This window comes from Pagrus pagrus, assembly GCF_965226575.1.
Source record: "Pagrus pagrus genome assembly, chromosome: 18".
Lineage (NCBI taxonomy): Eukaryota > Metazoa > Chordata > Actinopteri > Spariformes > Sparidae > Pagrus > Pagrus pagrus.
In genome coordinates this window covers 19,432,949-19,459,680 of record NC_140202.1, presented here as the reverse complement: position 1 = coordinate 19,459,680, position 26,732 = coordinate 19,432,949, and the positions used below count along the sequence as shown (strand labels likewise).

At 41.5% G+C, this 26,732-nt stretch overlaps 1 protein-coding gene across 5 annotated transcripts in view; it reads left to right on the top strand.

Annotated features, from left to right (window-relative positions):
• The window catches only part of dtnbb (dystrobrevin, beta b), a 35,001-nt gene that overhangs the window by 628 nt on the left and 7,641 nt on the right, over positions 1 to 26,732 (top strand). For 2 of the 5 annotated variants that reach the window (XM_084381904.1, XM_084381902.1), the window contains exons 2-14: positions 2,393 to 2,439; positions 3,740 to 3,807; positions 4,067 to 4,147; positions 4,281 to 4,494; positions 7,108 to 7,193; positions 7,512 to 7,666; positions 7,798 to 7,903; positions 9,206 to 9,372; positions 10,810 to 10,934; positions 17,315 to 17,389; positions 22,157 to 22,247; positions 23,949 to 24,037; positions 24,904 to 25,017. In XM_084381904.1, the coding sequence (XP_084238030.1) occupies positions 3,741 to 3,807; positions 4,067 to 4,147; positions 4,281 to 4,494; positions 7,108 to 7,193; positions 7,512 to 7,666; positions 7,798 to 7,903; positions 9,206 to 9,372; positions 10,810 to 10,934; positions 17,315 to 17,389; positions 22,157 to 22,247; positions 23,949 to 24,037; positions 24,904 to 25,017 (1,370 nt within the window). In that variant the 5' untranslated portion in view covers positions 2,393 to 2,439; position 3,740. The remainder of the gene's footprint in view (positions 1 to 2,392; positions 2,440 to 3,739; positions 3,808 to 4,066; positions 4,148 to 4,280; positions 4,495 to 7,107; positions 7,194 to 7,511; positions 7,667 to 7,797; positions 7,904 to 9,205; positions 9,373 to 10,809; positions 10,935 to 17,314; positions 17,390 to 22,156; positions 22,248 to 23,948; positions 24,038 to 24,903; positions 25,018 to 26,732) is intronic. The other 3 variants (XM_084381906.1, XM_084381905.1, XM_084381903.1) reach the window with 2 other exon arrangements.

Here is a 26,732-nt window from a genome sequence, read left to right as displayed (position 1 = left end):
GGTGAGATTTGAGGCTTGTGGAGAAGCGAGAAGTGAATGATATCAGCGGAAGGGAGGTACTGCAGTAACCGAGTCCTTATGTTGACTCGCGTCAAAGGATGTTGTCATTACCTCGAAGCTGAAGGTGCGGTTACAGTAAAATGCACCTTTACGGGCCTATAATGAGAAGCACACGTTCGTACTGTATGAAAAAAGAGCTGACATCAATACATCTATCAGTTTATGATGATTTATGTGCGAATGAGTGAGAGGAATGGACTAAAAAATCCCCATGACTTCATCGTGGTCTGTGCCTTTGGATGTGCTCTGGTCTGTGAATTCATCTTCTCTATGAATTATTAACAACTTGCCTCTGTTTCCTTATCAGACACGAAATAATCAGCTCCTGTATTAAACTGTCATTTCCTGCCAATGCACTGCTTACATTTTTATCCTGCCAATTCAAGGCCTGGAGTTGCCTACTCATGAATTTCTGCAGTTACTTCACAGGCTGAATATTTACAGTGAACCATTGTGTTGTTTTGCTGACATGTGTCTGTTGGGTCTCCCACTGCATCGCCCAGTGTTTTCTTCCCTCTCCTCCAAAGTACAGCAGCGTTTCTCTGACATATTAGCCCTGGGAAAAAAAAGGAAGTGCACAAATACAATATGTGCTGCCCCATCCAGGACCCCATTTAATATGTAATTAAGCCGACCAAGTGTTTCCAAGTGGCCAAAGTGAACCATTAATCGTGACCGAGTTATTGTCATGATTTGCCCACTGAGCTACAAAGAGCCTTAAGACTGTTTCAGGGCATTAAAACTGCTGCTTAATTTAGCACGAATGGTTTATTGCAGTCTCAGAACGCAGCTATATCTGGTGGCGATTGTAATGAGAGCTGAAAATGAGTCAGTTAATCAATCATTGTAACAAAAGAACTGTGTTTTATTAAGTGATTGTAATTTCAGCCATTTTTCAAGCAAACATTTTCTGGTTTCAGCTTCTGAAAAGTGAAGATTTTCTGCTCTTTTCTTCTCAATTTCACTGTAATTCTAATATTTGGGGGGTTCATATTGTATTTATATTGGAAATAATGAAGGGTTGATGGTTTCCTTCACTGACGGTTCATTTTCCATTCATTTCTGAACAAATTAATAGTGGCTTATGAAAAAAATGCCCGTTATGACTTACAACTAGCCCAAGGTGACATCTTCCATTGTCTTTTTATGTTGGATTAACAGACCAAAACCTGAAGGTATTCAGTTTACGATCATATATGAGACACAAAAATGTTCAGTTCTCACATTTGAGAAGCGTGAGAAGCATTTTTTTTGATGATGATGCTTGAAAAAACACCTAAATGATTATTTGATTCGATTAAGTGCAAAAAATATCATTTAAAGAAGCTCTGTGTAACAATGTGTAGCAATTTACATGTATTAATCACTTTTTTATTGGCCATGTGTGAGCGGATTGTAACGTGCAGAGCAAAATGAGAGCTTCCCTGTGATTTGTTTAAGTTGCTTCATGCTGCTGGGCTGTGGATTTCTTTGTGAAGGACTCGGGTCAGATTTTCCTTGACAGTCCAAAGGATGTGACTTTATCAAGTGCCTCGTCTCAGTGCCTCTCTCCTCTCTGCTAACAGACAGCAACAGCAGCTAATGTTAGTTTAGAAATGGAGTCCACTAAAGTAAACTAACCACCGGCTTCCAGCATGACACAGATGTTCCACAGAGCCCCTTTAATAATGAAATGAATCATTAATTATGACACTGTATTTCAGTGGACGGAGCGATTATAAAGGCCTTTGTTGGTGCCTGTTACCAGCAATAAGAACGACTCAGCACAAGCCAGAATAGCAAGTTACTGGAAGGGCTTCTGCCATAACAGAGACAAAAAATAGAGAAATGCTCCCAGTCTTCCTGAAGGTAGCAGAACCTTGGCTTTTTTTGCACATGGTCAGCGAACGTCCCGTGTGAGCCAGACATGTTTGGGCCTCTCTGGTCCCCCCAGTTCGAGGCAGTCCAAGGTACTCATTGGCCAGCTGCGACGTGCTCTGTGTCGGTCACCATTAAGCGGTTGCTTCGCAGCTCAGTCGGTGTCATTATCCCACAGGATGCAGTCACTGCTGAGCGGGATGTCATGGAGAATTATCATTTGCACAGACCACGGGTGCTGGAGTGTTCCCCAGCCAGCTCACCAATATCTCTACAGGAAGAGAGGGAGGGGAAACAAAAGCACAAATTGAGAGTTAATGAAGTCCTTGAAGGAGGGAGAGAGGCGAGGTGTTAATTACTTATTTAAAAGTCAACTACATTTTGCGAGCGAGGAATAGCTTATCTTGCTCAGTAATGGTGACATCAAGTCGAGAGGCGCTCTCGCTAACTCTTTGAATGTGGCTTTTCTTCACAGGGTCGACGTTAAGGGCTTCAGTTCGTTCGACACTCAGCCAGCGAAAGGTAAATACAATCTTCATGAAATAAGATGTTAAAATTGTATCTTTTATGGTCAAAGACATAGTTTATCTGTCATGTATGGGCTTACAACAAATGATACTATTTCCAATATGTTATACTGCACATTTACAACACTTTTATCTTGACACTGCTATCAAATATCTTAATTTCATAGGGTGATATTACTGTTAAAGAGCAATGGAGATAACAGAAAGACATCTACTCTGCCCTGTTGGCACATTTCAGTGAATGAAATAAAGAAACCTGTTTTGTTTCAAAGGCAGCACTGTCAAGCACAGAAGGAAAAACAGACAGGAAACCTTTTTGAAAACACACAACAGAGAACAACGCTGACGTCGAATCAGGTGTCAACACAGAAGTTAAATTGTTCAATAGATGTAGATTCTTCGGTATGAAAGAGACCTTTTTGTTCCTCCTGCATCCTGAAGATTAAAGATTCGGTTTTTCGACAGCAGCCTTTTTTTTTTTATCTTTGTGCAGCTGATTTTAACACTAAATACAAATTGTCAGCACACTTTAAAGGATAAGCTCAAACAAAATGAAATGATGTCGTTACCTACTCCCCCTCATGCCAGCGAAGGGGTCGAGGTCCACAAAACTTCACAGCATTCTCCTCAGCAGCTGAAGTAGATGGGGACTAGCAGAGCCGAACTGGCTGCTTTCCCCCTGTTCACAGTCTTTATGCTAAGCTAATCGACTGCTGGCTGTAGCTTCATTTTTACCACGGGAGTGTGGTATGAATCTGTTCTTCTCACTCTCGGCAAGCAAGCGAATACTTCCCAAAATGTCAAACTATTTCCACGACACTCTGACGTATAACTGAGCCAAGATAGGCGAAGTCAGTGACATTTAAATTAATAGTGAATTAGCCGATTATTCGGCCGTAGTGAGTCTTTCAAATCAATGAAATTTGTGGAGAAACTGTTAATTAATCTGTTAGAAAGCCAGCCGAAGCCATATAATCTGTATATTTTACAAAGCGAAGCGCTGGAGTGATGACTAACACAGTCCTTGATGTACAGGGTGAAATAACAAAGATGAAAGAACATACTGTGTCCTTCTGGTATCCAGCATTCAGGAGCTCTCATGTTCATAACGCATTACAGGTGAAACGTGGAATCGTCGCACATAAAGACCAGATTCAGAAGTCGTCAGGTGCACTGATCATTTATAAATACATAAATCATCCTCACTTGCAGGGTGTGTGTGTGTTGCAAATTCATGAACATGCAGCTTGTCTGAAGTGTAAGCATGGCGTGCTCTGCTGTTTGATGTGCCACAGGATGATCGAGGAAGGCAGTAAACGAGGCAAGGCCATGGTGGAGAAGAGACAGCTCTTCATGGAGATGAGTGAGTGGAGTCGACTGAGAGAAATCTCTTTTCACTATTAACAGTCAGCGGCATTCGGCTCATGTAATTCTTTGACTGGCTCAGAGTTGCGCAGGAGATACGTGGTGCCTCACACGTACAGTATAAGTCCTCCCACGCATAGACGGTGGTAGTGTTTAAATGTAGCCTCAGTAGGCCGGAGTGTTTTTTTCATTAAACTGGACAGGCAGAGCATTAATCTGATTTTTTTAATCTTTCTTTGTGCGTTTTTTTTCTACAGGAGCTCAAAACTTCGATGTAATCAGACTGTCGACGTACAGGACTGCCTGCAAACTTCGGTTTGTGCAGAAGAGATGCAACCGTAAGAGAAGATCCTTAAAGATTTTCCTCTCTTATTTTACTGCACTGACACTTTGTAACCAATAGAAATGTTTGTTCCAACATGAATAGACTTAATTGATCACTGTCTGTCTGTTGACCCCCCCGCCTCACAGTTCATCTGGTGGATGTCTGGAACATGATCGAAGCCTTTCGTGACAACGGGCTCAACACATTGGACCACAATGCTGAGATCAATGTGTCGCGGCTGGAGACTATCCTGTCTTCCATCTACTACCAGCTCAACAAGCGGCTGCCCACAACCCACCAGATCAATGTGGAGCAGTCCATCGGGCTGCTGCTCAACTTCATGGTGGCCACATATGACAGGTACGGGTCATGCGGTCGGAGCAGAGGAGCACTGCGCACTGCAGCTGATGACATGACTAAATAAGAGTAATGACATGTATTCAACAAACCACACACACATAAAAACAAAGCTCTGTTGCTATATGTGCAATTTTATATATTATTTAGGGGCATGAAGAGGTGGAATATTCTCGTATTTCACAAGGAAAAAGCAAAGATTGAGTTCAAATCTGGAGAAAAAAATCCTAAATTGTTTAGGTAATTTTTTTTTCTTGCTATCCCTCAGACAAATCTTGTGACCCCCTGGATAAAACACACCTTTGCTCATGTGAACACACTTAGTCTGGTATGACCAGAAGCTTTCAGGGGCTTTTCAGTGTTATCATTTGTAATCTCCGCTTTTGGCAACAGTGGCTTTTGTTCCGAAAAAGTTGGACCGTCTCGCTTTAACGCTCACACTAACAAGCTCCCTCTTTCTCTGTTTCTTCAGCAGACAACGACTTAAAATGTTTAAAACTCGGACTCATTATTATCGTCTCTCGAGCTAGCTTTCATTGATTAGCAGCCCCACAGACAAGAAAGATGTGCGGAGATCAAATTAAATTACTGAAAATGTACCACCGCTGTCCATGTAAAGGCACATTAACAAAGATTATACATAAATATAAAACAAATTAAAGATGATTACCATGTGTGCCTCGTGGACCATAGCCTTACTGTGTGTTTTTGATTCTCTGCAGCCATTTTGGTTCGGACCCATAATGCTACTGAGCCATGACATCGCCACACAGCATCACAACACGTCCCATAATGCCCTTTACTAAACTCTGGTCCTGCAACATCTGCATTAAAATAAAACTTTACATAAAGATTTCTACATTTCTTGACCAAACAGTCAAGGTGGCACATTTTAGACACAGGCTGTATGAAAGCAAGTAAGCACAGATTTATGACGTAAGCTTACAGAAGATAGCATCTCAATGAAACAAGTTTTATTTAAATTGAGCAGTATGAGGAAAATTCTTCTAACTTAACTTTTAACTGAAACATGTAAGTCATTTATTAAGGAAAAATGCATCATCAATAGCTCCAGCTTCTTCAGTATGAGGAGTTGCTGCTTGCTTAAAGTAAGTTTCTTTAATTTCAGGCTGTTTGTCAGACAAAACAAGGCATCTCAAGACCTCCTTAGACTTCTGATGGGCGTCTTCGTCTCTAGAAAACTTCAGAACTGTTGGGAAATGAAATTACAGAACTATAAAATAAAGGGTTAGCATTTTATTTCAAAACACAACAGTCTAAATGTTTTAAAGCCCTCTCCACACTGTTTGGAATGAAATTCAGGTGAAAAAATGCTGAATCCTTTCATAAATACAATTATTGGATTCAGCCAAAACAAGACCATCTGTTTGTTCCCCAATTCACAGAAAACATGTACAGCACATGACCTTATTGCCCTCGATTGGTAGCTGTGGCTCTAAAAAAATCCATCCAGCCAGGTTTTAGGCCTCAGAAATCTTGGCACTAAGCTGGAACGAGCACACATCTGCGTACTTTCTCTCTCATGCAGCAGATAGACGAGTGTGCTGTGTGAAACGTCCCTATCAGCCGCAGTATCCCTGGTGATGCTTTACTGTCTCTCCCTCCTCTTAATGTCCTCTCTGTGCTCAAGGCCTCAGACACTGTGCATCCCGGAGTGCGGAGGTTTATTATTGACCGTAAAAGCTCTCTCTCATTATTGTACCTTGTGTGCTCGAATTGATTGGCTGTTTGCCCCGTCCATTCATTGACCCATTCATTTGCTTTACTTTTTATCTGCGAGGCCATTGTGGTCCCGCTCCGTTATTATTCATGCAGCCTTATCTCTGGGAAACTTCGTGGAAATGACTGTCTGCGATCACAGGAAGCAGTTTCGCTATCTGTCCCCGAGGTCCAAACTGAATTAGGCAGACGAGCTTTCATGTACTCTGTTACCTCTGCTCGGAAGTCAGAGCTAAATGAATCTGAAATGAAAGAGCCGGTCTCCCATGGCAAGTTTAAAGATTTTAAGGGATCTTGAGGCAGCTTATTAATGACCTGGATATACAGTGCTGTGTTAATCTGTGACTTTTAAGGCTTAGATCAGGATTTATGCCATTTTACAGTTACACACTCATGGATGCAACAGTAAATGTGCTCTGAAATGTGTTTTAATTAGAGTTAGAGGCATATGCATAGCTGTGTTTTATGTTTTTCATGTTGCATATTTTTCTCTGTTTTCAGCTCAAATTCTTAATGAAATGTCAGTCAATATCTACTCAGCCGCACGCTGATTTAAAAACGTAGTAAAAAAAAAAAGTGCCTGGAAAAAAAGGCTCGATACAGCTTCTCCAGCGTAATCCAAATCTCTGGAAGCCTGGAGATCCCACATTTATTTGAAAAGACGTTATTTACACCCTTTTAAAAAGCCGAAATCTTGTCACTGTAGGTGCTAAGCTGAGCACCCCGTCTGAAGTGGGTGCAACAGCTCAGCCATGCGTGCGGGTTTAAATAATGTCTAAGCAGTAAATCACGTAAGGTAGATAATGACTGCATTTTCATTTTTTCCACTATAACCTATTTTTCTGATTTGAAAACATCTTTTCTCTCAACTTACAGTGAAAGCCATGGGAAGCTGACAGTTTTCTCAATGAAAGCCATGCTGGCAACAATGTGTGGAGGGAAAATAGTGGACAAACTACGCTGTGAGTACTTTTCGTAGCACCTTACGCAGGATACTGAACTGGATTTTTTAAATTAGCTTTTATAATCTGCTTGATTTTTCTGAACTCTGATGTCATGGCTGCCTGCACTCATCTGCGTTACCTGAGACAGTAATTGCTCAAGTTGAACACACAGGGGCACTGTTGGAGCATGAATGCGGAGTGAATTAATTTGCTTCAGCAGAGCATATTTTAACTTTGTGCACGGACTGTGGATCAATAACAACATACATTCACAGAAATGCCAAAAGTCTCTCTCTCTTTGCTCGGAATAATAATCTGACATTTGCCTTCTCTCAGACATTTTCTCACAGATCTCCGACTCAAGTGGGGTCATGATGTTTGCAAAGTTCGATCAGTTTCTGCGGGAGGTGCTGAAGCTCCCCACAGCCGTGTTCGAGGGTCCGTCTTTTGGATACACGGAGCATTCGGTGCGGACGTGCTTCCCTCAGCAGGTATGATAAGGATATTAAACACCCCATTTCTTCTTCTTCTTCTTCTTCTTCCTCTTCCTCTCTCTCTTCTTTCAAATCTCTAACCATTCACACGTCTTGATTAATACATGCATGTGTGTGTTTGTATCTAGAAGAAGATCATGTTGAACACGTTTTTGGATGTGTTGATGGCAGATCCTCCCCCTCAATGCCTCGTGTGGCTACCGCTCATGCACCGACTTGCTAATGTTGAAAATGGTAAGACCTGGACTCTCAGCTATTTATGTTTATACTGTACATTCAACATCAATGCTCATCAACATTTGAACATTAAGGTGTAGCCTTTAATATTTATAAAATTGAAAGATTGGATATTGTCCAATGACCTGAATATGTCCACATGTTGGAGCTTCAGAGGAAAATAAACACATTATAGATCTGTGTGAGTGTGAGGTTGATTTTTAGTATATTTGTTATCACAATAACCATTAATGTAGCCGTCTGAACAGCCTCAGGACACAGTTTTAACCAATCTGAATTGATGCAACTCCATATTCTGGATTTTGTACACACAAAGTGTCAAAATAGCCTAGATAGCTCAAATAAAATGGATAAGTGGTTGAAAGACTGCCCGAAGAAACTGAGAAAAAGAAAAATGAGCACTTGCAATTTAAGATAAGACAAGACTTACTTCATTGTAATATTGATGTTCACTTGTTATAGCATCTTACACATGGAGCGAAAGTGAGCATTGCAAACAATAGTTCGCCGACTTCCTCTCTCACTCTCGCATCATCTGATGTTTCCCTTCTTTCCCCGTGAGTTTTTTTTTTACCTTTATGTTGCATTTACAAATGACAATCAGGCGCTGTCATTGTTAAACATGTCCAAGCAAACAAGAAGAAAACACACAGAAAAACAATAATGTAAACTGAAATAAATTAACTTAAGGGGGTTTAATCAATATGTAACTCTGGTAATTATTTTTCTCTGCTTTTTCCAAGTCATTTTTATAATCCACAAAACTAGTAAATAATCCACATTTGTCTATCTATTATTCAGTCTAATCTATTAGTACACTGAAATTCAACATATTTCTTTTGCATAAAAACACCAAACTTGACAGTATGATATTCAAAAACAGGTATTGCATTCTTTGCAATGAACCACTCAAAACAAAAGCTTAACAGATCTTCCTGGGGTTCAATCTAAATCTAAACGACAAAATAAAGATCCTTTACTATTGTTATTACTAACATTATTCTTAAGAATTCACAGCATGGATTATTTCCCTGTAAGTTATAGCAACTACAGCCACATGAAACAGACAGTTAGCTTGAATCAAAGGAGAGATTTCTCAGGGTTTGAGTATTGTTGAAAACATTTGGGATAATATAAGTTGACAGCTCAACAAAATATTTTTAACATTGTTCTTTTTTAGACATTTAAATGCAGAAATGCCACATATTATTCCTTTTGAAACTAACTGTATGCTGGATTTTTGTAAGTAAAGACGTCTCTGACAGAAAATCCTCCTTGTTATCGTTTTTCGCTGCTCAGTCTTCCATCCGGTGGAATGTTCATATTGCCGGAGCGAGAGCATGATGGGTTTCCGGTATCGGTGCCAACAGTGCCATGGCTACCAGCTCTGTCAGAGCTGCTTCTGGCGTGGCCATGCAAATGGTCCCCATAGCAACCAGCACCAGATGAAGGAGCACTCGTCTTGGGTAAGGCGAAGCCCTGATCGCTCTCAATTTTGCATCACGTTGTTCTCTTTTCTAAACAATCCAAAAGTCAATATCTCTGTGACAGCGTGGAATGATTGTACAGCACGGCAGACCACTCAGCCATCTCCCTACATTTCCTCTCCTCTCTCAAAGCCATCCAAGAGGGATTTTACGGGGTTTTACTCATTTTGGAAAATTAAATTGTATTGATTGAATTCGCCGCGTTGCCGCATCACCCCAAAGCTCAATCATTATGTTATAAATCGAAACAAGGGAAGTCAAAGGCGCTGGATCCCAAATCCAATTCCCAGCCCGCTCGGTTTTCGCAGAAGAAAGAATGACTGTTCACGAAGCCTGAGGACTTAAATTACATGCTCGAGTGCATGAAACACAAAACACTGTCTGTAATATGAAAAAACATTTATGACAATTATCATGAAGGTAAGATGGATAAATCTGCTCTGGATTCTCTTCTACTTCTGCGACAAATTTGTGTAAATTGTAAATGTCGATGAAACACTTTTTGTTTGGTTTCCAGCACTCAGAACCACCTGTTATGTTTGGTTTGGGCATTTGGCAGTATTTCCCATCCACTACTATTCTGATCAGCTGGCGGTGGGACTGCCAAATTCTCTTGCTGTACGAGTAAACATGGCTGTTCGTACAAGAGCAAGACCATGGCTGTGTTTCCACCATACACACCTTTGTTTGCACTTTATAAAGGCAAAGCATTTCTTTCCTATAGTACACTCAATGTGATTATTATTCGACAGTTGTGATAAGAGAATGAGAGATTGAGCCGGGAGAGGTCAAGAAGTCGTCAGGCTTACAGAAAGGACCTCCCCTCCCTTACAGAAAAAAACAGCAAAATTAATAAAAAAATAAACATAATTGGGAAAATGCAACAAAAGCTAAATGACATGACATTTCAGCTCACAATCTGGATTATACTTGGCCCTTTTTCTTTGGTCTTTTGTAGACACATAACCAATGTTTTTAGGTCATTGAAAACAGACGTTCTGGAAAACTCCTACCAGGATGAAGATATCTGGAAACTCCAGTTTCAGTGTTTAACATGTTTATCCTAAAGTGCTTCCAAAATGATGACTGGCAAACCAAATTTCATGCTTATGTTGTTGCTGCTTATGCGCAGTATTTTTAACCCCTACACAACAGACTCTTCAGAAGACATGAACGCAGAATAATGGACTCGTCGCATTGTGTTTTTGTGACCGTGGGGCAGCCACCAAACTGCCTGGGAAGCAGCAGACACAAGCACTCACCGAATTAGCACAAACGACTGCTGATCCACACTTTTGACAGAGTAAACAAACAGCTGACCTAGTTATGTAAATTACATCTGAAGGAGCTCATGACTGTTTCTGCTATTCCAACACGAGGTGACGGATACTTCTGTTTGTCCCGCCCTCCTCACAGAAGTCTCCGGCCAAAAAGCTGAGCCACGCCATCAGTAAATCCCTCGGCTGCGTCCCCATCGGAGAGCCTCCGCATCCTGTGTTCCCCGAGCAGGCTGAGAGGCCACAGGAACTCACCCACACTGTGTAAGTGCCATTCCCGAAGCATTTGTTACCACTCTTTGTGTCATTAATGAGGGAGACCCAGCTGATTTGTTGATTAACAGCACAGCGAGGCCCAGCGTGCTCATGATCTATAGTCTGTACTTGTCATGTAACTGCCTCCATCTTTCCATTTCGCCGTCACTACATGACTGATCGAGTGCCATCTCGCTCAAACGTCAGGCCCATGATTATTCGCTAACGTGGAAATGGTGATATACTGTGCAGGTTCAGCCCTTAACGGCACAGTCGTCCTCATCAGTCTGTTGGCAATGGAACGGGGACGATGGTATAAATCTCACACCCCGGGCTTTGAGGCTCCTGGAAATCATTACAGGAAACGCATTATATTCTGCTGCTGTCTTAAACCCCGCACAGTCATTTACATTTCACTTGAGAAACTGTGCGATTTCCATAATCAATTCCACCGCCGAGATACATCCACAGCAGTCCACATCGCTAAGGTCACTTCATATTTTGTGCATCATTGCTACGCTGAAACTCTGGCGCTTTTGGCCTCCACCAAATCTAATAATGTTTCAGATTATAAAAAGTTGATTTATGATTTTGCTTGTCCGCGGCATTAATAGGATCACAGGAAATCTCTCAACTTTCTCATTTGAGCTTTCGACATTTCTCATGGCACATTTCATAACAAAATCCTGCTTCGTATTCCAGTCACGACCATAAACCTAAGCTGTCTGTATATGCTTTTGCTGCTGGCAAGTGTCAGTGAGTAATTGATAGTGAGCTCCATCTTGGGGGAGGAAACTAGCTCAGTGAATGCCAAGAAAAATAGACACAACGTAAATGCATCAACATGATTTCCTGTTTTACTGCCTGATAGACACCATCATCTCTGAGTCGCTTCTCGCAGCCAGGCTCTGCCCGCTGGCGGGGAGGATTTTTCTGCATTGTGCCCAAACTTATGCATTTAAGATGAAGTTTACATTTGCATAAATTTACAATTCATCTCGACGTCAAGAATCATCTGTCGAGCTGGATGTTTTTCGTCTGACTGAGAGATGAGGCGATTGGATTAGCCCGGGCGGTATAGGCTCTGTAGCATGAAATTACATCACACAAGTAGATTAATATTGATTAAAATGAAATTTGTGGCTAAACTGCATTGGATTATGCCTCTCCAGCGTCCTCAGCAAGAAGTAATCCGTGTCAGGGGTTTTTTGGATTTTTATTTTCCTATTTTTTTTTTTTACGATGTTGATTATTTCAGATGGTGGACGCCCCCCTGAGAATATTGAGTTCTGTCCAGTTGGGGCTTTTGGTTATGTGGGATTTTATAGCACAGAGGCCTTTTATTGTTATTCTTTTCCTCAGAATGATTTTTCCATGAACTGAACGGTCCTGTTGGAATGTTTTTATACTTTGGAAATATATATTAGTGATTTGCAGCGGTGGAATGTGACTCGGTACATCAAATCAGGTATTTTTTAGATATTTTATACTTCTACCCCTCGACATATCAGGAAGAAATATTAGATATAGATATATGGTTACTAGGTCAGTTAGTTCAGATTAAAGGACATTCAGTCTTTATCTTCATGAGCATGAAGTAATGACTGAATTTGTATTTGTGGGTGAACTTATCCTTTAACAAATCCTTTTTTACAAAAAGTACTCTCTAGTTTGGTCACAGTCGTTTCTCGATTAAACTTAGCCTAACGAAGCCCCAATATGTAATATTTTCCAATGTTTCACCAAAAGTAAAGATTAGAGAAAAGCCCCAAAAAGCGAATGCAGATTTGTGTCAGAGATCTGTGTTTATTAGAGCTTCTCCCATTAGTAATCTCTCAGATTTATCTTTTGACTCTGAAGAGGGAACTGAGCGTCCTAGTCACTATCTACGAGATCTCTAAAATGGAAGTTTTGGGGTAGAAATTCGAGGAACTTCTTGTCTCCTTTAAGACTTTAATGGATGTGAAGTGCATTCTCATGCTCTCAGAGATGGCCTTTTAAGGTTGGTGGCACTATGTGTGTGTGTTCAGTGACTTTTAGGATAATGGATGTGACTGTTGACCCCTGAGACCTGTTGTATGTCTCTCCGTCTCTATTGTTACGTTTGACGCAGGAAAGGTATTTACAGAAAGCACTCGTCTTCGATGACGGAAAAATGTGTATTTTTGTTTTTCGGAAGCATTTATGTTTTCATTGTGTGTGCTGATGAAGTCTCATCATGAAAAGATGTTTTTTTTTTAAACCTGACAGCCGTTCATAATATGTTTCATCAGTCACTGACGTGTTTCAGATTCAATGCTTTCACATTTAAACCACAGAATAGATTATTTTGGCAAAGCGTATCCAGAGACAACACAATGAGGCTATTTTCTAGATACACAAAATATATATTTTTTTATTAGTCCTGTATATGACGCATAGTTTGAGATTATAGCATTTAAAGGATGGGCACATCAAGAGCACTCCGTCTGAAGCTAAAAGCAGTACACAGCTAACTTTAGCATGAAAACAAGTAACCTGGCTCTGCTAGAAAGAAACAAAAACCACCCATCAGCACATCTAAAGCTCACTCAGAAACTTGTTATTTCTTTTTTGTTTAATCTCTCCAAAAATAAAACTGTAAGGAAAATATGTGCTCATGCGGGGGTTTGATGAGAAGATCAACAGACTCTCATGTCTGTCCGTTCAATGTGAAGCCAGAGCCAGGAGATGGTTAGCTTATAAATGCTCCAAACAGTGAGATAAAGCGAGCTGGTCTCTCTCCAAAGGTAAGGAAATCCACATAGCAGCACCTCTAAAGCTTGCTGACTAATATATTATATCTCACATAACAGGCACATATGCAGGTTAAGAGTAGCAATCACTGATGAATGGCTGTCAGCTTTAAAAAAACATCTTTTCATAATGAGACTTCATCATCGCACACAAATGCAAAAATAAATGCTCCTGGAACCAGAAATAGACATTTTTCCATCATCTTCTCCATGAAAGTTGTATCGGTCATCTCATCTAACTCTTGGCTCAAGTGAGCATAATTCCCAAATAGTTGCAGTATTGCTTTAAATCCAACACACCAGTTGTAATTTTTGGTTCACTCTTTGTAGCCATGAGCTTTAGGGAAGAGCTGGCACTAAAGGGATAATTTCCATTTGTTAACGGTCAATTTCAGACAGTCATTTTCCGCCTTACCATTCCCGTGTTGATTTCCCTGCTGGCTACAGAAATCTTCCCTCGAACTGGATCCCTCAAATAATTAGTCACAGGAAAACTGCCAAGCCTCCAATTTATTCTGCACTGTCTTGATTTTATTGATGATACATAACAGAGAGAGAAATGTGCTGTTCTGAAAATAGTGCAGCTAGTTGCCAATCCTGATGAATGCTGTCTGTGAAGAGGTGTTATTTAATGTTGTGAACCAGGAGACATCCATCAGCGTGCTCGCTCTCTCTCTCTCTCTCTCTCTCTCTCTCAGGTGTGCGTGTGTGCTTGTGTGAGGCTGACGAAGCGCCAGTGTGAGTGAGTAATAATGGCAGAATCAGGGTAGAGCGTCAGGTTTGATCCGAACTCCCAAATCGAATGGACATGAGTCTCCCAGTTGCCCAACCCCTTCGCGCCGTCTTCAGACAAAGTGTAGCTATTCTGAAATATTTACTGGCATCTGAAAGCAAAGACTAACAGCGAGCTGAGCTGTGAATTTCTCCCTCCACTCAAACTGTCAGCGAGATTCTCGGGGATTTGTGTTTTGGAGAGGAGTTATAGGTTTGGGTTGCACCGTCTGTCTCAGGAACTTTAAATCTATGAGACGACTTCCTACCTTCAGACTTAGCAGCGCTTCCAGAAGACTCCAAAATAGCTCGCGAGTCGAAAATAGGCATCTCATCGCACACTACGGCGCCAAATTCTCTTCATATTTAGCAACCAATTTCCCACTCTTCACATAATCCCCAGAAATCCCTTGACATTTCTTCTGTTTTACATTTTTTTTACTCTCCGGGTCAATGCAAATTCCATCAATGTCATTAAAACGGAGGCATGAAATTCACTTTTCCGTGAGCGTGCTCCTTTGGGTTTTTTATGGCCGAGGTACTGAGAGCCTCCAGGGGAGATGGGGGCACCTTTGCCAGCGGGAGAGGATGCTTCGTATTATTATTTTTAGCCGACTGAGGGCGATTGAAGGCGTCCATGCATCCATCAGAAATAAGGTGAATGTGTGTGCGAAGCTCTGGAAGACTTAATTTTCCCTGTACCCCTGCCAACTGCCAAGTACAAGGAAAGGGTGGCACATTGTCATGCACTGCACGCAGGTAGCACGAGGCATAGCGCAATGCAGACTTTGATCTCTTAGAGCCTAAATTTTGACCTCTGAGGCACCGGCTGGATGACTGGACTGCGCGTCCTTAATCACCGTTTCTTCAGCGGGTGAACCACGGGGCTGCGCACACTGACGTGAACGAGTTAATCCAAATTCTTAGAGGCAAATGAAATACTTTTACGTAAGAGGAAGCTCTTTTTTTTTTTTGTTATTGCGCCCTGCTGTTCCACAGGAGTTTTTATTGGTGTGCTCAAAAAGGGACTGATGATTATTTATAGAAGGATAGCCGTGAACAGCTTTGACTTATGTAACTCGCTAAAGGTAAGAGGAAAATATGTAAATGCATTTGTAGTATAGGCTGTAGAGGCCGGTTCGCCAGGGATGAGAGTTTTTTAAGAGGTTGCAATTGAGGTATTTTCGGCAAATGGCATTTCCCTAATTTCCAGTGTGTGCTCATGTGTTCGAGAGAGGTGAAAAGACGGAGTCAGAGCAGAGAGCTTCAGAGAGAGACGGAGAGGAAAGAGAGAGAGAGAGAGAGAGAAAGAGAGAGAGAAATCTACGTCGTCATAAAGTCACGTGGCCTGTCGAGTTTCCTTGGAGACAGCAGCAGTGTAGTACATTGAGATGCTCGCCTGCTCAGTTGAGGGCAGATTAGGCATCTGGCAACAGCAGCCGTTGGATGTATTTTGCCAGCCAGACAGGTGCTTTCTCTCCTCACAGAGGTAAGTGTGTGATGCCTCTTCTGTCTGGAGCTCTTCACCTTCTGGGTGGATTATTGCGACATAATGAGCGTTAAATGAGAGGTAAACATTTGCTCCCACGGGCTCGGAGTGCGTCTGTGAAGGAGACGAGAAGGCAGCATGTGCAGGTTTCGTGTAGTGACAGCTGCTTTTTTCCTTTCCCCCGTTGTTGTCTTAGTGCCTGGGATATAACAGTTAGAAGGGAATGTGTCTGTGCAAATGACCTGAGAAACACACAAAAAAAAATTAGGGCTGATGAATTTCTCATGCATTTTCTTTTGAATCTGTTAGGCTAGTCCTGAGGGAGATTCAGATGTATGAAGTGATAAATAATTGGAGTGTGTCTTTAAAAAGAACATGCTGAGCCCCGCGAGCATCCACGTTAATGCAGGGGAAATGGGAATTTGTGAACAAATAACGCTGCAAATCATTTCACCCCGTGAAATGATGCACTTCCTCTTGCTTCTTATTTCTGTTTTACTTTTAGTTGCACAATTAATCCACAGAAAAAGATGACTGTGTTTGCTGTTGTGGCACCGTAGCGGAATAAGGCTCTCAGTGCCTCGTGCTGATAACAGTGTTCTGCACAGTGTGGATATAAATAGTTTGATTTTCGGGCAAAAATGCTGATTGGACAAGTAAGCATAATAGGACACAATGCTGTTCAGTGCCGTTGCTTTTTATGTGATAATGAGCACTTTAAATAAAACAATCGGACACAGTAGGATGAAGGCCGATAACTACAGAGAGATAGTGCAGATGGAGGAGACATGGATCGAGTGCTGTCGTGAGTGGCTGCTACTTGCGGCGCCGGGGCGAAGTGTAAAGCTGAGATCACCTGAGAGTGATATTTTGATCCATTAATGAGACTGTGTGGTCCGGGGGTTCGGGCTCCGACACTGATTCAGCCGCCAGATGGACCCCATCGCTTTGTTTACTCTCACAAATTACCTCCCACAATGTCACCTTTCCCAGTTTTTCACAGACTTCCAGTTTAATTAGATTCCTTGTCTGCGGTTGTTGCTCTTGCCGGTGTTAATTAGGTTTAAGCTAACTGCCCTAAAAACATTTAAATCGGAAAAGTCAATTATTCTGCTACAATTTTAAGTGAACTCGAGTACAACATGTTGCCTATTTTGTGCAGCACGCTGAGTAGTTTATAATGATCCCCCCTGCCTCCTCTTTTATCCTCTTCTGTACAGTTGGATTAAATTGCAGTCAGGATCGCTGATTCATGATTACTAATAAAATGCAAATGCCCTCTACTCCATTCCCTGGTGACAAGCACCACAGGCCTCTGCAGCGTAGCATTAAAGACCTCTAATCTTGTCTTTTAGTCAGCCGAAACCAGTGGCCAACAACATGAACGACACAATGCTCATGTCCTCCGGGGCACCTACTCCTACCAAAAGGTAAGCACTACCCCGGGCACGATCTCTTTTTGAAGATATTATTCTGATGATTCCACAGAATTAGCTTCAGCATTTTCTAAAGATGACAAAATGTCACTTTTAGTTACACACACACGCAAAAATAATCCACTCTGCTCAGAATGGGTGACAGATGCTCTCTCATCAGTGGAAATGACAAGAATAGTGCGGCAAATCAGACTACAGATGTTATTTGTTCCCTCACACTTGACACACATTTTTTTTTTTTTGCATCAGAGCAGCTTTGCCCTTGCGAGTATATTTTTAGAGGAAAATTTGTTACGCTGTCATGAAGAATATGTGAGCACTCCTACTTAAAGGGTTGATTTGACAAATAGATTATGATAGAATTGGAGCTTTATCGCGTAAGCAGAGAGCTGGCAAGGGCTCTGTGAAAGCAGCCTAATTGTCCTCTCGTTTCAGTTAAAGGCCACTTCTATTAGTATTTACCCACAGTGGTAAATGAAGCATTGTGGTTATGAATCCGATAATGGAGAGCACTCTGAGGCGGCTGTAATGTATCTGCACTCTGTCCTGCAGGTCTGTGCATGGCTGAATTTTCCTTTCGCTTCTCTCCATCGCATTTTTCCCGGCAATTTGTGTTTGCAAAATGGGACTGCTCAGGGACATCCCACGGCACATTAGAAGGGAAGAGACGTCATTGTCTGGTGGGCAGAGGGAGCAGAGGTGTGCATGGGAAGATCAGGTGTTTGATTCAAATCCAGACAAAGATTCATGCGGGGCTTGAATGAAGTCTGCGCTCTTGTGGGCTGGGTTATCACACAGTACAAGGACCCAGGCAGCTGAAGGGCAGCATGCACACTGCAAAAAATGTCCATCACAGCAAAACCTGAACATTGAAATGTGTTTTTTTTAACCGCAGTGATCTGCAAAATTCCTTTACATCTCTGAAGAAAGTGTAATTATCCAACCTTTGCTGGAAGATTCCCGAGGAAAATCTAGTCAATACTAGTTTAAGTTTCTTGCCGAGATGAACATTTTGTGCAGCCCTGTCCCCGAGGGCTGACAGTATCAAGATCAGAGCAGGTTTTGGAAGGAAGCTGACAAGATAGGGGGCACCCGAGGCGGTAAAAACGATGCCTTGCATCCAGACCTGTGGAGGTCAGTGGAAGACATCACGTGCTGCGGCATGTACAAGAGCAAGGCGACGCTCTCCTGAGGTTTGTCTCACTGTGGCAGTAATGAAGAAGCCTGATAACCTTTGTCTTGACATTTTGCTCCGTGAGTCAGAGCTGCTTTGGGAAGATGTCATGCACAGAGGATGCTGTTGCCTTGGAGGGGCATAACAACTGCAAAGCTGCCATATTTAGGGCAGAAATTGTGCATTAAGCCACCGTGACGCTTCCAAAATAGTTTGTGTCGAGAGTCAGTGTGGATACCGGTAGATAAGGTGTTGACTGAGGAGGGAAGGAGCAGGCTTCACTTTGGTTGCAGAGAACAGAAGGCCAGTTCCTACCAGCCTCTCACTGTGTCACATTTGGTTTGTAAATATTAATCTATTGTATAATTACCCGGCACTGGCCTGCCTGCTCTCACATGAAGGGCCTATGAGTCAAAGATGCTGCTGCTGAATAATGCAAAGCTCCTCGTGGCTCTGCCTCCAGTTCAAAAGCCCGAGTGCTGTCCCTGTTTGTTGACCCTTCCAGGTTTCCACTCTTTTATCAGAGAAGAAACACACTCTGGATTGTGTGTCAGTCCGTTTGAAAAACTGTGCGTGTTGTGCTTTCAGCCTCCATCACAGTCGGCTCTCTGATACTGTCTGCTCTGCTGACATGGCATCTGCTCCCTCCCACCTCGCTCTCTCACAGACAATCGCTCAACACTAGCCGGTCCTCCAAGGGCGAACCGCAATTTATTACCTGTTAGTCATGCAGAACCGCGGCGGCAGAAGATACAATTAAAAAGAAAAAAGGAGAATGCTGTCCTGAGCTTGATGAGGTTTAATTCGGACTTAACTGAGAATTGACCGAATGTGAGCCAGCTGGTGGTGAAACAGTGTGTGTTTCCATCAGGAGCAGTCGATATCTAAGATGAATGAGCTCTTAAAATATTTGATGAAGTGATTTATACTTACGTAAAAGTTAAGATGAAAACATTTACTGGAGTAAACTGACCCTGTCAGCCTCCTTACTTCAAAATAAACCTGATAGGAACTTCTCAAATGGAGCCAAGCTGGGAAATAATTCAATATCATTAAATATATTCATTGATTTTCAGTGGCATTGAAATGCAAAGAAAGGACGATGTTTTGTTACCAATTTATAATATGTTGCCATCTAAATTCATGACTCCAAGCTGATTTTAATTAAAAAATAGTTTTGTGTAATTAGTTTTGCCTGACATAATTTTTAATTGTGGAACAAAGCTCTTGCAATGCATTGATTTCATTAGTTTAAATGTGATTTACATGCATGTGGTAACACTTTACTTTCAGTTGCCCTATCAGGCATTTGTTAGCGGTAATTTTAGAGAAACAGCATATTATAAGTCCGACAAACAACATTCACAAGTCATGAATAAATATAGATCATAAAGCGTTCATTTTTTAATCAGAATCTAATCTTTAATTACGCTTTTTATATCAAATATGTTGGATGTGGATGCTGGTTCTGACATGTCAACTCAGAGTGTCTGTCACTACCAGTGCTCTCTTCTCCTCAAATTTTTAATTTCTGTGTGGAGCTCATTAAGATAATTTGTATGAAAGGTAACATAAGGCCAGGGATTACTGTTGCACTAAAACATGAGTCAGCACTCCGCCATGACTGAATGAGAGCAACTAATAGCAGAAACACTAAATTATATAAAAGAGACTCTGTTAAAGTGGATCTGTCGCGTCATGGCTGATATCAAATACAGTTAAAAAGCACGTTATCACTGCAGATACTGATCCGTCAAATCAGACCTGTGCATCCCTCACCAGTGGAATATCTACATTATTATAAGTGATAAGTTAAAAGATTTAAAAGAGGATTGAAATGTAATATTTAACAGTAGAGCTACAGATAATATTGCAGAAAGATGAACTTTTCTTGTTAATATCACCCATTTACACCTGGTATTACAATCTTTGCGTTTACACCCAGTATTGTTAATGTGCTTTTGTTTTCGTCATTGAGATCAGATCTCTGTCCTCCAGAGGAAAACCTGTGCATAACTCATTTTGAGGTGGCAGCAAATCAAACCCCAGACTCCATTAAAAAATCACAGTTTTGTAAGTTGCCTAGTTAGGGTAAATCTTATGAACTTTGTGAAACGCTGTCTGTGACAAATTCTTAATTATGTGTCCCCCACTTGTAAATTAGGCTTGTTTTTTTATTTACAAAATAGTGCTTATGATCTGGTTAGGTTTAGCAAAAAAAAAACACTTGCTCAGTGTTGGGAAAAGATCATGTTTTGGCTTATAATACCTGTTTTGGTCGCCACTAACAGGGCTCAAGATGTCCCAATGTCTTGTTGCTACAAACACAGTTAAAAACTGTCCCAAAGTCAACTTTAAAACATCCAGTGGTGTCTCACACTGCTGTCCCTAGTTTGGCAGACTTTTCCCTTATAACTCGACTAATTTGACTCTCTGGCCTCAGAACGCAGCATTTAAAAATCTCCATGCCGGTATCTTCAAATGCGTGGTTCAAATAAAAGAAGCCCGGGAAAGATGCCAGTTCAGGAGCGCTTGAAGGCGATTCATGCATCTTTGTCCAAAATGTGGCACAGACCATCAGGTGGAGCCAGGAAGCTCCCTGATGAAGCAGAGGCAGGAGCAGCTTCTTTACTGATAGCCCGGAGATCCAGACATGCGGTGCAGCTCCAAAAGACCTTGTAGGGTCACAGCCTTTTCTGAGCCAACCCGAGCAGTACGTTAATCTTACAAGAAACCTCAGGCTCGCTCTATACGTTAGCCTGGGAACGAGACTGTAAATTTACAAAATGTAAAAAAACATTTTACTCAGAACAAGTGCTTTGACATGTTTGTGGAGTGGCTTTTTCCAGCGCGGACCAACTGAATGTATTCTGACACAATCTTGGAACAAGTCGAGCGATCCGCTGCGCCGAGTATTTTATGATATCATCGCTTGGCAAAGAAACCCCTCGAAACGAGCGAGGTAGCAGCTTAAATCATCTCATCAGTCTGACAACTTTTTTTATCAGCTTTGAGAAAGATAAGATTTTAATACGAACGTTGTTAAAAAGGCCAGTTTGAAGTGTGTTTTGGGCCTGGGTAGTCAAAGCTGCGGGGACTGTGCTTGTTGATGCAGCAGAGTTTGAAGCCAGATTGGGTTTAATGGTCTTAATCATCGCTCGCTCTCCAGTCAGAAAGCGTCCGGCACCATTTCAGCTCTCCTTCACTCTTCATTGCGGACTGCCTGCCGAGAAGGGACAGCATATGTCCTGTCATCTGTCCACGCCATATGCCACACCCATGATCATTTAAAGTCTCATGCCTTATTTGACATTTCCAGTCAGTAATGAAATGACCCGAACAGGCGTTGGCAGAGTTGCAAATGCGTTTGGCAAGCTGCATTCTCTGTTATTCATCTCAATTCATTGTTACAGCCAATTATCTCAGACTGTCTATCAACGGTGGAGTCAAAGCCAAGTGTCATATACGAAGGTCACATCAATTATGAAGTTTTACGTAATCATTTTGACTGTATAGACTTTACTTACATAAGAGCTCTTCACATGTATATGTGTGTGATGTTTTTCTCTGTATCTGACTTTGGGCAGTGTCTTGGAGAGTCCCAGCCGGCTAGATGAAGAGCACCGCCTCATCGCTCGCTACGCTGCCCGCCTGGCAGCCGAGGCGGGCAACTCCACAGTGAGTGTCTCGCCTGACGTCCCGTGGTGGGCTTTAGTCAACCTGCATTTCACATTTAATGCTTTGACAAGTAATTGCTAGGCGCTTCGCAGAGGCTGGAGAACTTTAATGTCGGAGCTGCAGTGTGAAGGCTACTAACATTTACAAGTGAGACTGTGCATACCCAAGCAAAAACAACACTTCTTTTTAATACGACAAATAAAGAAAGGGAGGGATAAGCATTAATTTTATAGCAGTTTTACAGCTTTAAAGTAGCAATGCTTAAGATTTCAGTCCGGAGGCCAGATGTATACAACATTGTGTATGCACAAAAAACATTTGTGCACCTTTTCTCACAATTAAATAGTATTTATAAAGGACAAATGTGTGGTGAGCATGTACCTACTTCACACAAACTTCAGGTCATGCGTACACATCTAGAGAAAGCAGTGGGTGACAATGCAGTTGTTGTTTGCCAATTTCACTGACTGTTATTCTGTGTTCAGTAAAATGTCACTCAGAGGCGCATTTATAAACTTCAAGGAGACATATTATGCTAATTTTCATTTTCATTTATTTTGGGTTACTACTAGAATAGGTTTACAGCTTTAATGCTCAAAGAACACATCAGTTTTCTCCCCCTCTGTCTGAAAACGTGGCGTTTTAGCTCCTGTCTTTTTAAGTCACCCCCTCCTGAATACTCACTCTGCTCTGATTGGTCAGCTCACACACGCCTGAGCCCAGCCAGCATCGCTAACAACAACAGAGCAGCTGTGCTAGATCAATTCTTACATGCCAAACTAGCTGCTAGGCAAAAAATTTGCAAATTTGTGCTGTAGTGTGATGTCACAAAGTCACGTAATTAAAGGCGGGATTACTGACGAGGCGTTTCAGGAGCAGTGTTTTCTGTGGAGCTTCCATTGGTGAGGACTTTGGGCTTTACAAGACCTTTTACATGCACAAGAACAAAGATAAGACACTGATGGAAAGGAAAGAAAATAAAAAGCATTATATGTCTCCTTTCATTTGAAATGATTCCCCTGTTCATTTTCTTTTCTTCTGATCCCGAATTGTGAATCACTTTGTCTGTTTCAATATGAGCTATAGATTAATCATTGCTCATCCATCATTTAATGATGATGAAGAGATAATACTGCAATGATGACAGGTATACATACATGTGCTATAAATAGCCACAGCCGTGCAAAACAATCGTGCATAATGACTGTTGGAGAACCTCGCTGATGAAACGCACCTGGTTAAATTACATTGCACTTCTTATTTTCAGTTCCTTTGGTCTCACAAGTGGTGGAGCGGGCACACTTATCAATATACAAACAGATGTTTAAGGGATTCTGATTGGAATGTTGCTACATCACCTTTTTCTATCTGAACCCTGCCAACTTTAAACCAGCAAGAAAAACAGAAAAAAGGAAATATTCAGATTTCTCTAACGTGAAATGACTGAAACAGCAGCTGACTGGAAGTGTCCATGTAGGGTTATATTTGTTCGTTTGGATTTGTGCTTTGCAGCATGCCTCTTTATATGGAGGGATAAAGGAAAGCTGTGGTGAGCTGAAAAAGCTCCTGTTTATGCAGAAACATAAGAAGTCTCCAGGAGAAAGTCATTACTGCCCACTGTGGTTAGAAGGTAGCTGCTGTTGTTTGACTTTGGTTCTCACGTTGTTGTTAATGCCGTTTCCGTGATAATTTGTTTTTCAGCAACAGTGCCCTCCATCAGATCTGAGTTTCAACTTTGACGCCAATAAACAACAGAGACAGCTGATTGCCGAGCTGGAGAACAAAAACAGGTACAATTTATCATTTAAACATCGGTTACAGATGTATGGATATCTGTTTTGGTGACCTTACTTTTCTTGAGTATTATTCTAGTCTGCTACCTTTCTTGGACATCTTAGATTACAAGAGTAAGTAGAGTAAAGTCTCTATTATGTACATGAATTGATGGCATTTAGGAAACACTTTTTAGATTATCTACTCTAATAACTCAGATAATGAGCACAGAACAAACTCACAGTGGGAACTGCTATTATTACTTAAAGTCACCGTTAGCAAAATGGCTACTGCTTGCAGTTTGGCTACTGCCTAAAACAGAAAACAACTGTAAGAATCCCAGTTTGACCTCAAAACTCTGATCTCAGTGCGATGAAAAAAGGCCGAGCTATACACTTTGTTGTATTAATAAGATGGCAGGTTGTGTTACTTCCTGATCTAGTAGAAAGAGTGCTGGTTTTGAACCGCCTCATGTCCCGGCGGTAAGTGGAAACACATCCCAACTGGGGAACGGAATTTGACACAAGGAAATCCATCAGCAGGGTTTCTGTTTCTTTTACAGCGGAGAGTTTTCAGTTATTCTAGTTTGCTCCACCGTTACCTGGGGATAGCAACCAGAGAAAACATCTCCTGTTCCTTCCTCTGCCGCTTTCTTTGTGCTAGGATTTGACATGAGGAAAACACGAGCCCAATGGCAGACCGAATAGCATAGTGAAAGCGAGGTTTGTAGGGAACCAATGTATATGCGGATGGTGTCGTTTCTCTACAGCCATTACATCGTGCAATCAGCATTTACTTGTCTATTGCCAGTTTAAGTAAAGGCTTTAAGTATTTCCTCCACCACTGCTGTCGAGTTAACTGATTTACTGACTCACCCATTTAGGGAGATCTTGCAGGAGATCCAGCGGCTGCGTTTGGAGCACGAGCAGGCCTCTCAGCCGACCCCAGAAAAAGCCCAGCAGAACCCCACACTACTGACTGAACTGCGACTCCTCAGGTATCGTCCATCCTCAACACCATCACCACCACTACCACCACCTCCGCAAGAGCATCTTCTTCCCGACAGCGGGAAGGAAGAGCCATATATTAAGGAGCCCAAGTAGTAAAATCACTTCAGGGCTGTTGTATTTATGAAGACTAGACTCATCCTTCAAGTAGAAATAATGCCTCGCTAATTCAAGAGGATGCATTTGAATTAGCTTCACCAGCAGCGGTCGGGGAATTTGTCATGCTGGCAGGACGCTGAGACCCTTGGGTTCAGTTCTTGGAAGACAGGCGGTACAGCACTTGTTGCCCTGAATTACTCCTTGTTTGTCAAGTCTGGCCTGAATAATGAATCAGCAGTAAGGCTTACGGCCTATAGGCGTGACAAAGATTTAAATTTGATATTCAATTAATGTTTTATGACATAGATTATTGGCTGCAGTTATAGCAGAAGATTTGAATTTGGAGTTTGAGTTTAATCCACCACACAGTTGCTCTTGGAGGATTGTTGTATGAACAGGAATCTATAATTACATGTTTTTTTTAAACATAGTAATTAAACTGTAAGATAATTAGCTTATATTACTGGAGGATGCATTCATTCCACCGCTTATTTCTCCCAGTTTAATTCCAACATGTCTGGAAGCATTTTTCGGCTCACTGAGCCTGTTTGTGATTCAGGTTTTAGACCAGGATATTATCAAGCAGTAATTATTTCATGGCAGGCTGTGCACTGTGTTTGGAGCCTGGCTGGACGGCTCTGATATTGCCTTTAGTCAGCCCGAGGATACATAGCAGAGCGGAGGTGTTTACAGTCTGCAGAGGTTTGTGAGGTTTTGAGAGGACGAATCCAAACAGACTGACGATTGCTAGTTTTTTTTTTGACAATGCAGTTACACATTGTGAACACCAGGGGATGATAATAAGCCAGAATCCATCCTGTAAAGAGCTGGCCAGATATTTACAGTAAACAGAGTTATAAATTCAAATTTGCGAGCCATGTCAGTAAATACATCATAGCTGTTGAATGAGTGATGCTGCTGAGATTGTATTTAGTATTCACCGAGAAAAGCAGCGTCATGCAGATAAGATGATTAACAGTCACAATAAATGAATGGCTAATCAACTGTACACGTCTCTTGAAGCTGTCAGCGCTCCAGCTCAACATTTTTCATTCATAGAGATGTCTTGGTGTCAGGTGCACTGAAGTAAATCAGAGTTTTTATGTTTAAGTATTTATGTCGACCGGTAGGCAGCTGCATCCTGCCGATGTGAAATGTGGAGCATAAAAAGGGCAGTTTTTATGCTGTGATATTGTAGTTTTGCTTAAAAACAGAGTAAGTGGTAACTGTGAAATGAAAGACTGAAAAGGGGACGGTGGGAAAAATAGAAATGAATCATTTGTGGGGTGGATTTAGCAGAAAATGAAACACGTTAGGGCCTTTATACAATCGTCTAGTGGGGCAGATATTGTATTAAATGACCAGGTTCGAAGTAAATCTCACTATTTCAGTGTGAAGTGAACCGATGACGGATTAATAATGAATAGAGAAATATAATTATACTAGACAGTAGCAACATGAGCTTAATACAATTTAAGCAAACCTCATTAATAAATGGTAAATTTATCGTTATTCAAACTTCAGTTAACCAATATTTCACTGTTAACAAACAATTAAATGCTTTATAAACCATTTATCAAGCAATTGTAAAGATTTATTAACATAA